The sequence below is a fragment of the Sander vitreus genome, chromosome 1 (genome assembly GCF_031162955.1).
Source record: "Sander vitreus isolate 19-12246 chromosome 1, sanVit1, whole genome shotgun sequence".
Lineage (NCBI taxonomy): Eukaryota > Metazoa > Chordata > Actinopteri > Perciformes > Percidae > Sander > Sander vitreus.
Window position 1 is genome coordinate 12,578,496 of NC_135855.1, and position 18,371 is coordinate 12,596,866.

At 40.2% G+C, this 18,371-nt stretch overlaps 1 protein-coding gene across 4 annotated transcripts in view; it reads right to left on the reverse strand.

Moving 5' to 3' along the window:
• tspan4a (tetraspanin 4a) overlaps positions 1 to 18,371 on the reverse strand; it is a 169,144-nt gene that overhangs the window by 55,129 nt on the left and 95,644 nt on the right. For all 4 annotated transcript variants that reach the window (XM_078256863.1, XM_078256871.1, XM_078256881.1 and 1 more), the window contains one exon: positions 343 to 417. In XM_078256863.1, the coding sequence (XP_078112989.1) occupies positions 343 to 417 (75 nt within the window). The remainder of the gene's footprint in view (positions 1 to 342; positions 418 to 18,371) is intronic.

Genomic DNA, 18,371 nt, shown 5'->3' on the forward strand with positions numbered 1-18,371 from the left:
ATTAACAAGGAGAGGAAATTGTTGTCCGTGTGTATTTTTTTCCGATCGTAGCCCAGAGATGGATGATGTGTATGCATAAACCATTTCAGAAAAAAATCTCAAGCAGTTTTATTAAACCATCGTGGATGCATAATGTCAGCTGGCATGCTCTTTTCTGAACCAACAAACACTGCTTGTGTGTATAAATTACACAACCTCGCTGCTGCATCATTTTGCATGCCAGCGTCTATCTGAATCATCAGCATTCTGCATGACATATGGAGAGCTTTGCCACAGCCACTTATCTTGTTCAGATGGAGAAAATCACAGGATATAACATGCTGAGCAATTTAGGTGTCTTACCTCGTCTTGGTAGATGAAGAAAAGCATGATAGACAGAATCTCCAGGAAGAAGATGAGCAGGAGGAGGATGAAGAACTGTGGATGCACAAAGGGAAGAGAGGAGTTATTTAACACACTTATCAGTGAGTAGCAAACGAACAAGGGTGAATAAGCAGGGACGTCGTTAGGCCTATTTTAGGGGGGCTGAAGCTACCCCAAAATGTTCCTAAGCCCCCCCCAAATAGGCTAATAATAAAGAGAATTTATTATTTTTTTTTCACACCAGAGAGTGTGAGGGGAATGAAGGGGGGGGGAGAGTAATAAAAGAGAATGAAATGACCATAGTGTCAAGGAGAAGGAGTTGGCAAAGTAAGGACGATTGAAGAGAAGCTGTACATCGTTCAGCCTCAATATTTCTAACTGACAGGTCAAGAGAGCTGAGAGAGTGGATGAGGTGGGACAATCATAACAAGTAGGACAGACTGGGAGAAGTGAAACAGTTTCTCTATCCACTTTGTGTTTTTAAAAGAAGCCACATTTTATTCCTCACCAGTCCCCACCCACCACTCCTCTATGGGATGAGCTACTTGATGGGCGATACATCTTCTTCCTGTGAGCCTGTGTGAGTGCTTAGAACAGTTCCGAGCTCAATCACCAACCACTCTGCTAGGGACATGTCTCCCACATATGGGAGTGACTGTCTAAACCAGGGAGGGGGGGGAAATCATTTGAGAAACAATGGTATAATGTTCCAGTGGGTCATAAAAAAGATCTGATGAAATGGCAGATTGTCAACTGTGTCTTTAGACAAATACATCTACAGAGAATGTGCTGCATTTTAGATTGGTTCAGACTGAAATATCTCAGCAACTTCTGGGTGGATTGCCATGGAAATTGGTACAGATAACCATGATGCAGAGAGGTTGAATCTACTACTACTTTGGTAATCCCAATTGCAACCACCACCCCATAAATATAAAATATAGGAACCATGTTTATAGGACATTCTGAGCTTAAGTCAAAATATTGGTAGTTCAACATGAGAAAAAGTTGGTATTAATGGATTTTGTCTTGCTTCGATTTGGGTAATTACGGAGGTATAATGTTGCTACATGTGAAGAAACTACAACTACAATTTTTATTTAGCCTTTATGTTTACATTTTGGCAAATTTGAAACTGTTTAAAGTATGCCAAATTAGCAGTTCATGTTTATAGTGTATTCATGGATGTACAGAAAACTATCACTTGATTACTATAACACTGAAGAAAACATCACAAAGCGTGATGAGTGTCAGACAAGTTCTGGAGTCACAAGACCGTCATTATTTAACCATTTTTAAGCCAATTTATGGACAGATGATTTGGGGGTGGAGGTAAATCACACAATTAAAAATGTGTGTATCATGCCTGAGTTAATGACTGTTCAGTTTTGACTCCTGATATTAACATTTAGCTCATATGCACTGCTGTGCATAAGTAGCCTCACAGAGTTGCAAGCATGGCTGTAGACTTAGTCTTGTTGTTTTTTGTTTTTTTGGTTTTTTTAAAGAGTGAGGCACAGAAAGCATGAGACATGCACGAAGCCATCTCAGAGGTTTCAAAACTAATTTTAAAGTAGAGATGTTTTTTTTTAGAGACATCATGGCTACACGTCCTCCGTGTATACAGTGCGATGTGAGTGTTTGGTAGTTCACAAGGCATCGAGCAGGGCTGTCAGTTGCCCTACAAGGTCTTTTTTGGCAGCAGTTGCATGAATGAATCACTAAACAGGGCAACACTGGAATGTGAGAGACCGACTAGGTAACAGCATATAACCCACGGTGTATTTGACTCACTCGTGCTTTTTCATGAGGTGCTCTTAAATAACCGTCTGAAATCAATTTCTATTGTTCTGTCAGGCTTCATTGTCTGAATCTCATGCTCCTGTGCTATGTGAAATTCCTGGTAACTCCAATTTGGGGGGATTGTTAGGGGTTTATTTAAACTGAAGAAATTGCTCCACTGTGGATTTGAGAAAATTGATTTTTTTGGGCTGATGAGATCCTTTTTAACAAGTGAAGAAGCACAACGGTTTTCTTGACTCTGAATATTTGACATTCTGAAGGTTCTACCAAGACAGTCATACTATTTGACTTTTTTTATTATTATGCACTACAGTTCTGCAACCAAAACATGATTTTAAAGAGTTTTTAAAAATACGGAGAGAGAGTACAGAAGCAGATTTACAACAAATTTAAAAAAAAATTCTATCTGAGCCATTTTGTGTTTTTTGGGATGTTTCTTGACCTGCTATTGATCCTCAAATGAACATCTTTTTCCTCTGCAGTGTTAAGAGTGGGGTCAACTGTGCAAGTACTCTACAAGAAACTTACATTCAGTGTGTCTGGTCAAGAATTCTAAAGCTGATTCATTAGCCAATGGGCACTTAAACCTTCATATTGGGTTATGTTTGGCCACTAGAAGGCAGAGCAAGTCCAAGATAAGCAGACAAGCAAACAATTGCTAACAAATGCTAATTATTTACGCATACAGAGTAGCCTGAAAATGTCTTTGCATTTTCATAAAATTTTTCAGACATGCATGGTAGCTGATTTCTGTAGAGGGGCTCATTTTGCCCTAATCGATCAGTAGTTACTCAAGTATCATCGTCACTTTTAGTCGACACAAAAGGGGCTGTCTGTAGTGGTTGTTGGGAACAGATAACAATGTATGTAACGTTGATAAAAAATGATAATCTCACAACTCGTAAGCTGTGTCTTATATTCCACACTGTACAATTTTGTGGCCTTTTTGGTCAATTCTTCTGGCTCTGGCACAGGAAGATGATGGGGAAAAACTGTCAATGGGCACAATGCCATTTCAGTAGCTGAAAATTTCAGATGTATACAGCAATTCAGAGGTCTAGAACCAGAACATTAGCATTTATTTGGAGTAATGTTTCCAGCTACTTGTCAAATTAAATATCTGATAATCACTTTCCTTTTCACTCAGGTTGGTCTCCTCCAAGTCTTAAAAAGATATATCCATAAAAAAAAAGTGAGTCTTTAGCTGCTGCATATTAACTTGTTGTTTAGTGCTGGGCAGATGGCGAAAGGGGATTATCTTTTTACTGTAAATAGCTGCCTGCAGCAGCTGGAGTCATTACTTATAGTCATTTGAGATAGATAGATAGATAGATAGAGATATATATATATATTAAAAAAAAAAAAGACTTGCTTTAATATCCTGCTCTGCGTCTTGTATGGATATTTAGTTTGTCGATCTCTGATGGTTTATGGTTGTTTTGGAGCCCTAAACGTTTAAACTTCAACCTTAACACAGTCACAAAGAAGAAATGAACATCGAAGCGACAGGAAAAACGTTCATATCGGTTTATTCGTCTTTGTGTTTTTGGGGTGTTTATTCGAGACCATGAAATCACAGCAGAGAGCAAAGGGACATCGTTAAGAATTAGAAATTGATGCTCACCAGCACTTGGAAAACAAACAGACCATCCCCTGTGGCTCTCTGAATATTTCCCCATTAATATGCTCTTAATAAGAAATTTAACTCATTTTGTTAATTCAAATCTACTAATTTACATAACCATATCGACAGGGACTATGGGCCAATATAAAGAGTGCATTTAACATATCAAAATGTTATGTGCCAGAACTTTCTTCAATTAAACAAAGACAAAACTGAGGTGGTTGTTCTGGGTGCCAAAGAGTTTAACAATTAAAGGTGCAGTAGGTAAGACTTATAAAACTAACTTTCTATCACATTTGCTGAAACTAACCCCATGTTCGAGTAGAATTCAGGCTCCTCTGGTACCACCTACAGCCAGTAGTGCGATTTGCAAAAACCCACTGCTCCCTGTTCAGATGCACCAATCAGGGCCGGGGGGGTGTGTCTAACTGTGTGTCAATCACTATTCAGGCACTCTCATTCATTCTCCCTTGTGGGGGGAGGGGCTTAGGAGAATGTTTTTGGCTTTAGCGGAAAGGGGGGACTGAGAAGTTGTTGTTCAAATTTTTTGACTAAATCCTGGATCTTAAAATGCAAAAATGTGTAATATCATTACACATTTTTTCATTTTAGTATTTTTCATTTGTCCTGCACCTGCCAGAAGGTGGGATGTGCACACAATTACTTTTATAAATCCTGGATCTTCCAATCCTATCTACAGCACCTTCTTAAAAGTCAGCGCTCAGCTTCAATCGGCAATGTTAAAAACAACAGACAAAGCCAGACATCCTGGTGTAGTCATGGACTCAGACCTGCATTTCAACAGCCACATTAAGAGAATTACAAAGTCGGCTTACTATCACCAGATGCATATATCAAGGACTTCTGTCTCAGCAGGATTTGGTAAACCTTGTTCATGTTTTTATCTTCAGTAGACTTTACTACTGTAACAGTGTCTTTACAGGTTTTCCTAAAAAAATGAATTTAACAGCTGCAGCTGATTCAGAACACTGATGCTTGAGTCCTCACTAAGACCAAGAAAGTGGATCACATTACTCCAGTTTTGAGGTCTTTACACTGGCTTTCTGTCTCAAGTAATTGATTTTAACATACTTCTGTTGGTTTATAAAGCACTGAATGCTTTAGGGTGCTTTCTGATATGTTGCCACATTATGAACCATCCAGGCATCTCAGGTCAGCTGGGACAGGTCTGCTTTCTGTCCCTAGAGTCAGAACTAAACATGGAGAAGCAGCATTCAGTTTTTATGCACCACATATCTGGAACAAACTCCCAGAAAACTTGTTTAAATAAAGTTGTCTTGCCTTCTTTAGACCACAGGCAAAAGGCAGAATTAATGGGATAGTTTGATGGCAGAAGACTGCATTTTGCTTTTATAATACAATTCTCAATTGCTTTGGCACATTTACTGAAACAAACATACAATCGTCAAAACTCTAAGTACAATCCTTACACCACGTGGTACATAAGCACATCACTCTGTGACCTACAAAAGGTAATTTCTCAATCAAAATAATGAACTCCTGTTTCAAATGTAAATAAATCCATCAATGAATAAATCATTGCCATCAAACCAAAAGGTTCTTTTATTATTGCTTAGACCAGGGGTCTTGAATGTGTTTAAAGTGGCCATATTATGCTAATTTTCAGGTTCATAATTGTAATTTGAGATTGTATCCGAATAGGTTTACATGGTTTAATTTTCAAAAAAACACCATATTTTTGTTGTACTGCACATTGCTGCAGCTCCTCTTTTCACCCTGTGTCAGGTCTCTGTTTTAGCTACAGAGTGAGACCTCAACTTCTGTAACATCTTTGTTGTCAGTCGCCCATGCGCAGTAGCTAGGTAAGAATTACATGAGCTAGCTAGCCGTTTCTGCAACTTTGGCCTGTACAAGGCAGGATTAGCTGGGAGACTTCTTAACTTTGTGTGGAATACCTGCAGAACAGGGACATGTAAGTAGTTCTATACAATTTTTATTTTGTAGATTAGGGTGAATTTGTGTGTTGAAGTGTTTTGCCATTGAGAATGAGCTAGCATGCTAACGATTAGCACCCTAGGCCCCTCGTCTCGGCTAGTTACGTAGAAAGCTGTGCAGATTTTGAACAGCTCACCTGGAGACTGAAGGCAGGACACATTCAGAAACCGGTATCTCACTCAAAACAGACACAAAATAACACCCCCAAATCCCAGAAAAAGTGATTTTGTTTCATAATATGGGCACTTTAAGCCAAGGACCCCTAAACTGAAAGAAGGTGGAGCAGGGAACCCCTATTACATATATTTTATGAAATGAAGTTGCATATTAAACTGGGCCTACAATAACTTGTAGGGCGGCCTAGAGCCTTTATACCTGTACACACATCTGTGGATGGCCTTAGTGACTACCTTGACTATAGGCCAAGAAGCATTGGGGATTCATATTTGCTAATATGTTGGATTGGATTCATGATAAGACTTTTTAAATAACTTATTTAACAATAATTTGGAGGCCCCCCTGCATTGACTCTGAGGACCCTCTGTTGAAGATCCCTGGCTTAGACCAAGACAGTCAAAATGCTAAGACATCTTGTCAAAGGACAGTGTACTCTAAAAGGGTGTTAGTTACCCACTCTGTAATAGTGTCCAGTTGCTAACATTGTATAATTAGGCAGCTGAATAGTATTGATGTCAGCCATGGTACACACTATACTTGCTTAATGTATATGTACACACCAGCCAAATGCTCATTTAATTGAGACGTAAAATAAAGAACAGCATTATTTGCTTGAAATTACTTTAAAAAGCTGTCGCCTAACAAGACTGCAGTGACACTCATTACAGCAGGCAGTGAAAATACATTTACATCTGTTGTAATTGTGGTAGCTTGTGCTTAAAATAAGGTTTGTGTAAGTAAACATGGAGCTAAAATCTAAAAAAGTTGGTTGTTTTGTGCTTAGTGTCTCACTGTAATAAATTATTATAAACAAAGACTTGGATCCCATTACAAAAGGACCAAAACAGGCTTGATATGTTTTCCTGAATTGTCGTCATTCAAACTGAAATACATTATTCTGTTTGCAGCAGGGGCTTCCAGCAGCATAACTATAAGAAAGATTTATAGTGGAACATGTCTTCTATGGAGCTGAAAGCTATATATTATAGCTTTCTAAACTGTTGTCAAACAACATTCTTATGTTCAGAGATTCTGCTCTTTTTTTTTTTATAAACTTCACAATCTACCGTTAGTGGTGGGAGAAGTACTCAGGTCCTTTAGTAGTACCAATACAACAATTTAAAAATACTCCATTAAAGGGGTGATGGAATGCAAAACCTTTTACCTTGTCATAGTTGAATAACGACAGTTTGGTGGGTAAATAGGACATACATAGAACCTCAAAATCCCATTGACACCTCTTTCCTCTGCAAATCTCACAATTTGAAACTGCCTCTGAAAACAGGCAAATCTCAATGAACTCAAAGGCTCCTCATTTGGCTCTAGTCTCTCCCTTTGTCACGCCCCAATATTTACATAGGCTACACCACTGATCTGAGATCAGGTAGTCTTCTGAATAGGTTGCGCAGAGCTCAGAAATTGTATACATTGTTCAGCTGCTATTTTATCACTAAATTCACTTCTGAGACTTTTTTATGCGAGAAATCAACTATGTAGAGGTCAAATATGGGCCGTTTTACAAAAATTGATGGCTAATTGCAAATTTTGTCTGACTGTGTGTCAGTCACCGTTTCTGGGTTACTGGACTACCAAACACCGCTGCCCTGACAGAGCTCCAGGGCCTGCAGCTCGCTGTCCTCCTTCCCTTCTTCCTGCTAAATGGCAGAGAGCGCAGTCAGTGAGCTTGTTATGCCCGCAATCTCTTACCACAGGTTCCAGTTAATCTTATAATGTATGTGTGTTTTGTTATTTAAACAAATGATCGGGAAATAAATGCCTCTTGTCCGCGAGTGTGCTGGATGGAGCGCTATCAATGAGCGCTAGCTTGCCTCCTCCTAACGAGAGCTCTGAAATTCACAAAAATGCCTTAAATTGAAATCGGACAGCAGCCGGCCAGCTCTGCGGAGCCCCGAGCCCTGGTAGTCCAGTAACCCAGAAATGGTGACTTTGTCCTGGGTATAGAGCCCAGCAGGCTGCCGCTTTCTCATCAGACTGTGGAGCTCCTGAAAGTCCAACACGTCTTACCAAATTTGCAATTAGCCATACATTTTCGTAAAATGGCCCATATATGAGCTTTATATAGTTGATTTCTCGGAAGTGAATTTAATAACAAAATAGCAGACAATGTATAACGTTGCAGTGTCTGAAATGAGACCTGCTGTCTTGTCTCCAATGTATGTGTATGTGGTTCGCTCACCAATCAGTGCGCAGCTCATCTAAATATTGATGAGCATACCATATTTGGAAGAAAAGCTCTTATATCTATAATCTATATATATCTAAATAGAGCCATATTCACAGGGTAGTTAAGGGCCCACACAATAGCGCTTGGGCAATTTTCAGCCCAACCAATGTTACATAACCTATTAGGAGACCTTAAAGGAGAACTCTGGGCAATTTTTACGTTAATCTTGATCGCTATAAGTATGTGAGTACTGCCGATAGCGAGCCAAATCGGTGCTAGCAACATGGAGCTGCTGCAGCTAATGCCGAGAGCTCCCACTTAGCTAAAACGGCAGTTTTGGGGGCATATATCATAAAGAGTGCCTTTGTGTCTTAACGGGCACAAAATGCAATTAAAATGTCTGTGCAACATGAACAGGGCCCTTACATGACAACATACGTGTGTATTTGTAGCATATATATCCATTTTGTGTGCGATCCATCTGGTGTTGGTGAATAGTAGTCTCTGCAGTGGCGAACTGTGTGTTAGTTGCCCCTCAAAAGTAATTTAGCACTGTAGTGGTTATGATCATATCAGTGACTATGTAACTACATGGAAACGAGCCAAATGATGCCTGTTTCTTGTACAGTAATAGCGTTACTGAAGGCTAGCTCTAGCTCCATAGTTACGTTACTCCAAGCTTCTTCCCTTGTGAACACCTCTGCTCTTCACTCTTCGCACACTACGCTCCGATCTGCACACTGCTTTTCCTGCTACAACTGAATTCCCACGGGACTTCAGCGCAAGACTACAGCCAGCCTTCTGTAACGCTGTTACTTTACAAGAAACGGGCATCATTTGGCCCGTTTCCATGTAGTTACATAGTCACTGATATGATCATAACCACTACAGTGCTCAATTACCTATTTTGGAGGGGGAAATAAACTTCGCAAAAATTTCGCCGCGAAAGCATGAACTGTCCTCTGGAGGACATCCACCAGACCAGCGGGCGCCCGTGTATTGCTGGCCGCGGCAGGCGGGGAGGATGTAGAAGGATTGTCTGGCTACGGCAACTAAAACACAGTTCGCCACTGCAGAGACTACTATTCACCAACGCCAGATGGATCGCACACAAAATGGATATATATGCTACAAATACACACAGAACTGCTGCTTGATGATTATTACCGAAGCCTGGCTGAACACATCTCGCTCATCCCAGATGGCAGCTAACGGCTAACAGGGTAGGTGAATTTAAACAATGTCAGAGTTGAAAACGTATGTTGTCATGTAAGGGCCCTGTTCATGTTGCACAGACATTTTAATTGCATTTTGTGTCTGTTAAGAGGCACAGAGGCACTCTTTATGATATATGCCCCCAAAACTGCTGTTTTAGCTAAGTGGGAGCTCTCGACATTAGCTGCAGCAGCTCCATGTTGCTAGCACCGATTTGGCTTTTTTTTTGGCTATCGACAGTACTCGCATACTTATAGCGATCAAGATTAACGTAAAAATTGCCTGGAGTTCTCCTTTAAGGAACAGTGTGAAATACCCTATATAATCATTCTATCACCCCTTTAAGTAAAAGCCCTTCTTTTAGAACTCTACTTAAGTCACAGTACAAGTATTATAAGCAATATGTACTTAAAGTAAAAGTACTTGTTTTGCAGTGAAACTAGCAGGTTGAGGTGGAGCTAGTTTAGGGTGACCAGACGTCCCGGTTTGACCGGGACAGTCACGATTTTAAATTGCGTGTCCCGAGTCCCGACAAAAGCCTGTCGGGATGCTAAAATGTCCCGGTTTACACCAGGAGCGGCGTGAGCCGATTTTGCCGGGGCTTCAGCCCCAAATGTTTTGAGTGTAGCCCCGAATGTAACTTTGTCCAGTTTATTTTCCGAGGCGAATGGAACGGGCAGCTACGTGCGGGGTCCGACCATGCTGTATTTGTTGCTATCACCTTAGCAACCGTCTAAGTGAGGAGAGCTGTGAAAGGTGACGTTTTCGGAGGAATCATAGCCAAATCAGTCTAATACATTGATGCCATTAACACAAAGTTTAGGAGAGCAATACTAATGATTTAGTTTGAAGTTCCTGTGACGTGATGTTTCCAGTCTACGGTTCAGACTCAAACACACGGAGCTCTGAAGCAGACCTGTGTGTCGCTTAGTGTCCACTCTCGCTGTAAAATGCAGGACGGATTCAGGTTTATGGATGCGCTCTGCTGTCGATCAATTGACTAAAAAATGTAATGTAATTACATACTTTGATTAATTAATCGCATACATAATTAACGGTGCCTGAACCGATACTTTTTTATGAAAGTGAAGAAAAAAAAAAAAAAACTAAAACAGTCTGACATTAAAGAATGGCTTGTTTATTGCTAAGGCCATATGGTCAAAATTAAATGATCTATAATAATGTATAACAATAACTTATTTTACTAGTAAATTGCTGTTGAACAACAAAAACAACAACCAGATAGGAAATGGCCATTTACAATAACTTCAAATGCACCACGAGGCACCGGCTGTGTTTTTATTTTTTTTCACCGTCTGTGTTGTTTCTCCGACGGCAGCTGCAGATTGTTACATACCGGTGTTGAATCCTCTACAGTAAAACACAGTCACACTTTACACCGTTTAGCGTTAGCTGTCAGCTAGTTTAATCCAGCTACTAGCTGGACCCAAAGAGACCCAAACGGGGCTCTGATTCTGTCAGAAGGTCTGAGATCTATCGCATCAGCAGAGCAATCACGTAATGCACAGCAGACTATGGTGCAGGTAGATTATTTTCTGAAATATAGTGACTTTATTCTTGTAATAGCCTATTATAACTTTATTTTTCTCAAAATCACGACTCCTCCAAATCAGAGAACATAGACACTGTATTTTGAACATGAGCAGAAATCTTGCTCAAACATCTGAAATATTACAGTCCAGGGGTTTATTAATACATTTAAATGAATTAATGTATCATTGAGGTGAATAATTGTCATATGCACATTTAAGGATGTTACTTCCTCAACAAAAGATGCAAAAGAGGAGAGAAGAGTAAATGATGCCTAGGCTATGTGTGTGCTGACTCAGATATCATTAGAAAAGTTGATCCAAAGGAGAGTTGAAAGCAATACAGAATGCCTGAGAGCCTTCTGGCAATATATTCCATTATGTTTGGATTGTAATCTGTTTCTCTTTACATAAAGATATTTGCAGCATACATTGATTCAGAAAAAAGTAGAAATGGGTGCATAAAAATTCACCATCACAATCATTTTAATTATTCTGGTGTTATTGGAATAAATAACACTTCAAAAAATCTTTTTTAGGAAAAATCTCAACATAAATCTCACACTAAACTGAAAAAGGCTGTTGCTGCAATTTTGTTAATTTTACAGGAAAAAACACTGTTAGATGAGGAGCCTACGATCAAAATAATGAAGTTACTGTCTATGTCTGACCCGCGCTGGCACATGTTCACATTTAAAGCGTGTGCGTGCAAGAGCACTACGGTCACGCACAAAGTGTCCCGGTTTTAATTCTGGGAAATCTGGTCACCCTAAACTAGTAGTCCAGTGGTTCCCAATCTTGGGGTCGAGCCCCCTTACGTGTCACAAGTTCAATCTGAAGGTAGAGGATTAAAGGCATATTCATTTTTGGGACTTTTCTCTAATCTTTCCTGTATTTGTGAAATATTGGATAATTTACCTTTTGAGTCTCGAGGTTAAATTAAACTGTCTAAAAAGTATAAAGGAGAAATTAGTCTTCGGTAAAACTGCTAACAACTCATATATCTGAAATGTCACAATGGGCCCCAATTAGACATTCGTTTTATATAAAAGGTCACACGCTAGAAAGGCTGGGATCCACTGGTTTAATCTAACAATTAACTGTATTTTATAAGGTTATGTTTTTTTTAAAGCTTAAACTGAAAGTAAGGAGAAGTCAAATGCGTATAGTGAAGTAAAATGTACAACGGTTCTCTCTGAAATGTAGTGGAGTAGTAGAAATGATAGTTAATGAGTTAAGTACTTTCCACAATGGAAAGTACTTAACTCATTAACTGTATTCTACAGTGGTGGAAAGTACTTAACTCATTAACTCTAATTTCTACTTCTGCACTGTATGACATGCCTATACGGTGGGGAGAACAAGTATTTGATACACTGCCAATTTTGCAGGTTTTCCTACTTACAAAGCATGTAGAAGTCTGTAATTTTTTTTTATCATAGGTACACTTCAACTGTGAGACGGAATCTAAAAAGAATCCAGAAAATCACATTGTATGATTTTTAAATAATTAATTTGCATTTTATTGCATGACATAAGTATTTGATCACCTACCAACCAGTAAGAATTCTGGCTCTCACAGACCTGTTAGTTTTTCTTTAAGAAGCCCTCCTGTTCTCCACTCATTACCTGTATTAACTGCACCTGTTTGAACTCGTTACCTGTATAAAAGACACCTGTCCACACACTCAAACAAATCGACTCCAACCTCTCCACAATGGCCAAGACCAGAGAGCTGTGTAAGGACATCCGGGATAAAATTGTAGACCTGCACAAGGCTGGGATGGGCTACAGGACAATAGGCAAGCAGCTTGGTGAGAAGGCAACAACTGTTGGCGCAATTATTAGAAAATGGAAGAAGTTCAAGATGACGGTCAATCTCCCTCAGTCTGGGGCTCCATGCAAGATCTCACCTCGTGGGGCATCAATGATCATGAGGAAGGTGAGGGATCAGCCCAGAACTACACGGCAGGACCTGGTCAATGATCTGAAGAGAGCTGGGACCACAGTCTCAAAGAAAACCATTAGTAACACACTACGCCGTCATGGATTAAAATCCTGCAGCGCACGCAAGGTCCCCCTGCTCAAGCCAGCGCATGTCCAGGCCCGTCTGAAGTTTGCCAATGAGGAGGTCATGTGGTCTGATGAGACAAAAATAGAGCTTTTTGGTCTAAACTCCACTCGCTCTGTTTGGAGGAAGAAGGATGAGTACAATCCCAAGAACACCATCCCAACCATGAAGCATGGAGGTGGAAACCTCATTCTTTGGGGATGCTTTGGGGCCATGTATCGCGAGATCTTGGCCAACAACCTCCTTCCCTCAGTAAGAGCATTGAAGATGGTTCGTGGCTGGGTCTTCCAGCATGACAACGACCCGTAAAACATAGCCAGGGCAACTAAGGAGTGGCTCCGTAAGAAGCATCTCAAGGTCCTGGGGTGGCCTAGCCAGTCTCCAGACCTGAACCCAATAGAAAATCTTTGGAGGGAGCTGAAAGTCCATATTGCCCAGCGACAGCCCCTGAAACATGAAGGATCTGGAGAAGGTCTGTATGGAGGGGTGGGCCAAAATCCCTGCTGCAGTGTGTGCAAACCTGGTAAAGAACTACAGGAAACGTAGATCTCTGTAATTGCAAATAAAGGTTTCTGTACCAAATATTAAGTTCTGCTTTTCTGATGTATCAAATACTTATGTCATGCAATAAAATGCAAATGAATTACTTAAAAATCATACAATGTGATTTTTTGGATTTTTGTTTTAGATTCTGTCTCTCAGTTGAAGAGTACCTATGATAAAAATTACAGACTTCTACATGCTTTGTAAGTGGGAAAACCTGCAAAATCGGCAGTGTATCAAATACTTGTTCTCCCCACTGTATATAAAATCATACAATACTCTATGTATCTTACAGTAAATGAAGCCAGCTTTCATCAAAGAAATCTTCATCCTGATCATGTAGTCACAGACAGAGCAATTGCAACAAAGATTTTTTTTTTTTTTTTTTTAAGACCTTTTGATTCTCATCAACAGATAATACTAAGCATGTAAAACCAGGAAATCTGTAGTGTTTTTTATTTATTTTTATTTTTTTTCTTGCTACTGCTTCACTGTGCAAGCCTATGTCCTAGCCTCATGTCAGTCTATCACAAGAGCGATACAACTCCGCAAAGTGGTCCTTTAAGACCTCAATTCCTGTCGTGGTGGGCTGGTGTCCTGCAGGTTTTTGTTCCATTACAGTTTTTGTACCGTGAGAGTTCGGGGCCATCCACACAAATGCTTGAATGTTGAAAAAAAATAAAAAATGAGTGTTTTGCATCGTTTTGGTCGGTCATCCAAACGAATCCTGTAAATGTACTGCCTGAAGACTTTTTTGAAACCTGGTCCCAGGGTGAAAAAAAATTCAAAAACGCTGCATACTTGCGTATCAATGATGTCATCGCCACACCCCTCGACCTCTAGCCTTCAATCTCTTATCCCGCGACGACGTCCCATAACAACAATGGCGGACTACATGCTTGTGTTCCTGCTGGGGAAGATATTGAGCCTATTAGGGGGGTTCTTGTGTTTGATTTCTTCTTCTACTGTCTGTTTGTATACAGCGTGCAAGCTTTATGCGCATGCTCCGCCTCTTCTGTTTTTGGTGAATTTCTGTTGTCTGCCTGGAATATGAAGTAGCGTGTTGAGTAATTTACAAATGGATCCGTTTGGACGCTAATATTCTTGAAACGATGCCAGGGAAGACGGTGGGGGGGGAAGATGTTTTGGTACGTGTGGACGTGGCCTTAATGAGCCACAGCTGGTCTGTATCTAGCTGACACCTTCAGGTGGGAACAAACCTGCAGGACACCGACTCACGACGACCAGCATAGAGCTCCTCTGGGTTAAGCTTTTCTTGAAGTATTTCCATGCAGCTTATTTTAAAACTTATACAGAAAACGGTGTTGCAATTAGAAACTAGATAGTTGGGATTTATGTTGTGATATTTACTCTACATTTAAGTAGACGTTAATGTATCTGGAGAACAGTAGCTTTTATTAGCCACTGAAAACTAAATGCACAATGCACACATGACAATTTATACTCTCCCAACCCTTTGAATGTAACTGTTATTTATGTTATGACTCGTTGGGCCAGCAGTGCTGATATCCCTGTTTAGCAGAGATTGATGTGTTAGCAGGGCCTCTGGATGAGAACTATAATCAAAGTCCAGGCACAGGGATTGATTACTTTGTGCGGATCCATGCTGTGATTTCCACACAGTGTGAAAGCTACGAAGCCTTTTTGTGTGTTGACTGGTGAAGCAATCATGTCAGGCACACAGTCCATCAGCGCCTCCATAATCAATACCTTTTGGGATTTTTCCTGCATTGGGTGTATATGGAGAGAATTACTTGATAGCCATGTTCTTTCTTTACATGGTAGGTCTAATCATTTTTAGAGGCTCTATAGCTCAGACCCATGTAAAAGGTGCTCAGTAAACAATCTGCTTCCATTTCCACCACAGTGATCTCACCCGTCTGACTAATTTGTAGGCAGATTAGGTCACAGAACTGCCACACCTCGTCTGTACCCTTTGACTTCCACTAATATTGACTGTCTGGACTTACTGGTGTGAAACATGACTTTAATCACCCAAAACACTGAAAATTGAATTTCTGGAGAAATTCAGTGTCCTCAAATGGCTCTTTTTAAAATTAAAAGGCCAATGTATTGGATTTTGTTCCAAAATGTGGTTTAATGTAGCATAAAGACTGGAAAAAGGCAGAAACGGATAGCCTGGCTCTGTCTAAATGTAACATACAACAATAAACCTGGCGTCTTCTATGAAGTTCACTATTTGACCCAGGGCGAACCAGGGAAGGCTACTATCCTGAGGCCTCCCCTGGTTGCTTGGCAACCTCAGTGTGATGGCAGAACTCCAGTAAGTTTCTGTTGCTATGGAGTTGAATTTAGTTGTTGCAAATAGTTGCAGAGTTCATCCAAAGTTTACACAGAACCTGGAACTGAACTGATTTGAAAAGGCTGAATATTTGTTGCATTTTAGCTTTTGCTTGCTGTTAGCAACAGAAACAACCAAATGTCTGACTTTTCTCCTTAAAGTGCTCACATTATGCTCATTTTCAGGTTCATAATTGTATTTAGAGGTTGTACCAGAATAGGTTTATGTGGTTTATGTTGACAGTTGTTATCGGGAGAGTTTAATGTCTCTGAGTCTTGAAAGATTGTCATCAGTCAACTACGTTATGCAGAAAATTAACTGGACTTTTCCTTTCAGTTCATTCACTTTTTATCAGTCAATATTATCCCAAATGGGAAATTTGATCTGCAGTCAGGAGTGCAAAATAAAAAGCACATACAAATGTAGTAGTGGTGGTAGTAGTAGTAGTGTTTCCTGTGCGTAATATATACACCTCAATTTTACACAACACCACAACATCATTTATTTGCAATTCTATTGTAACCTTGGCAGAACATACAGTGGTGGATTTACCACTTGTAGTAACAACCCGTTCTCACACCGAACTCGTAAAATACGGACGCTTGGGCGGTGGCTGTCAGCGTCAGATACTACGCAAAAAGCGCCCTTCAGCGTGTGTGTGTGTAGAACGCACCAGGGAGAGCAGCAGCTACACGGGGTTTGAAGATGACCTAGCATTAAGAGCGACAAAGGTAGCGAGTAGTGTGAAAGCCTGAAAATCTGCATAGGGAGGTTGGTTGGGGTGGTGGACGGGTCAAACAACACAGGACTTTCACTCAGGAGACCAGGGATCGTGTCCTGCGTGTCATGTTTCCTAAACCCAACTGTTGCTTTCTTCTTTTACTAAACCCAACTGTCCCGTTCATCTTTTCCTAAACCCATGGGTGATTTTAGACCCTTTTTAGGGGGGCTCAATAATAAAAATCTTTTTTTTTTTATTTGGTGCGTCGTTAGATTTTGCTTACTTGTCTGTTAGTGACAGAGGACAAACAATTACAGGTTCAAAGGGCTTGAAACGGGTTTAATATCGTGTGTGTCCGTTGCTATGCACCTGTAACCCAGTCAAGGAAAGGGTTAACAGAAACTCCTTGGCTGAGTCTCTAATCTGTCAGAGGGAGAATAGGAGTACGGTTGTGAAGTTTAATGTTGGTAGTCCCTAGAGAAGAATTGGTCATTTCATGGCGCAGATTAGAACCCAAATGGAAACGTAAGCAACTAAAATTGCTGAATGTTAGAACATTGTGTCAAACTAGTCATTATTACTGTCACTTATAAAGTGGCAGGTGTAGTTCCATCATAGTGTCAAAAAATGAGGACGGGTTAACCCTAACCCTTAACGGACGCTGTTGTTCAGTAGCTAGCTCAGAGATTATCAAATAATGAAATTACTGATTTAGTGGGGGGGTAACACTTTTGCATGCACTATATCCGTGCCACATTCTCATTAGGGGCTGAGCCCCCCCTAAAGGTCTGATCCTAGAATCGCCCCTGCCTTAACCCAACTGTCCCGTTCTTGTCCCGCGTGTCATGGAAACGTACCTTTTTATAAGCCCACCCACGACGTTTTCCTTAACCTAACTGCGTCCAAAGTAACGCCAATAGTCCTGACAAAGCCCTATAATGCGCGTTTAGATATGACGCTAAAGGAGACTTTTAGCTTCAATAACAACGCCAAAGGCACCTGACCAAGCATCCGTATTTTACGCGATGGTTTTCAGGGCCTTTTTAAAAACTCCTTTCGTGAGTGTTTCCACTAATATTGCAACCCATATTCTTATTTAGTAACTTTTTCCAAAGCCTGCTGCAATACTGGAGCTCACACAATAAGCATACTGGCTATGTTGGAATGAAGTTTTAAATTCATATTAAAAGCCTAAAATGTCTTTGAAGTCATCCAGATCACAGAATTTAATTTTCAAAAGCATATTTTAATTGTAAACCACTAACTGATGTTTTGTTGCTTCAAATTACAAGACACGTACACAAAGCAATCATTCTTTTTCCAGCACAGAGCGCAACAGTAATTCCTCAAATATCTCAAAGTGACACTGCAATACTCTGTGTCCCTCATCAGCCATAAACATGCTAATTAGCCTTGAAATTTGAAGGGAGAGGAGTTTTTTTTTTTTTTTTTTTAAGATCTCCATGAAGAATGGGCTGCTCTGTCACTCATAAAGCAGAATTTGCCCGGTCTCATTACTGTATGTTGACACAGCACAGAAATGGGTCTGGTCACTGTGGGGAAAATATGATGTGGATCTTGCTAATGATCGACATTAAGACTGATTCCCACAGAGCTCATAATTGCTCACTCCTGCTGTGCCATTATTCTAATGATACATTTTATTTTTTCCCCACGCAGAATCATTTTTTTTTTTTTTAAATGCTGCGCAGTGTTGGTGTTTGATTACATTAGCTTGTTTGTTTATCAAAATACTTATAAATCTGTTCAGGAGATGGGGTTTACACTTGATCAGTGATGCCTGGTTTGAAATTGGAGC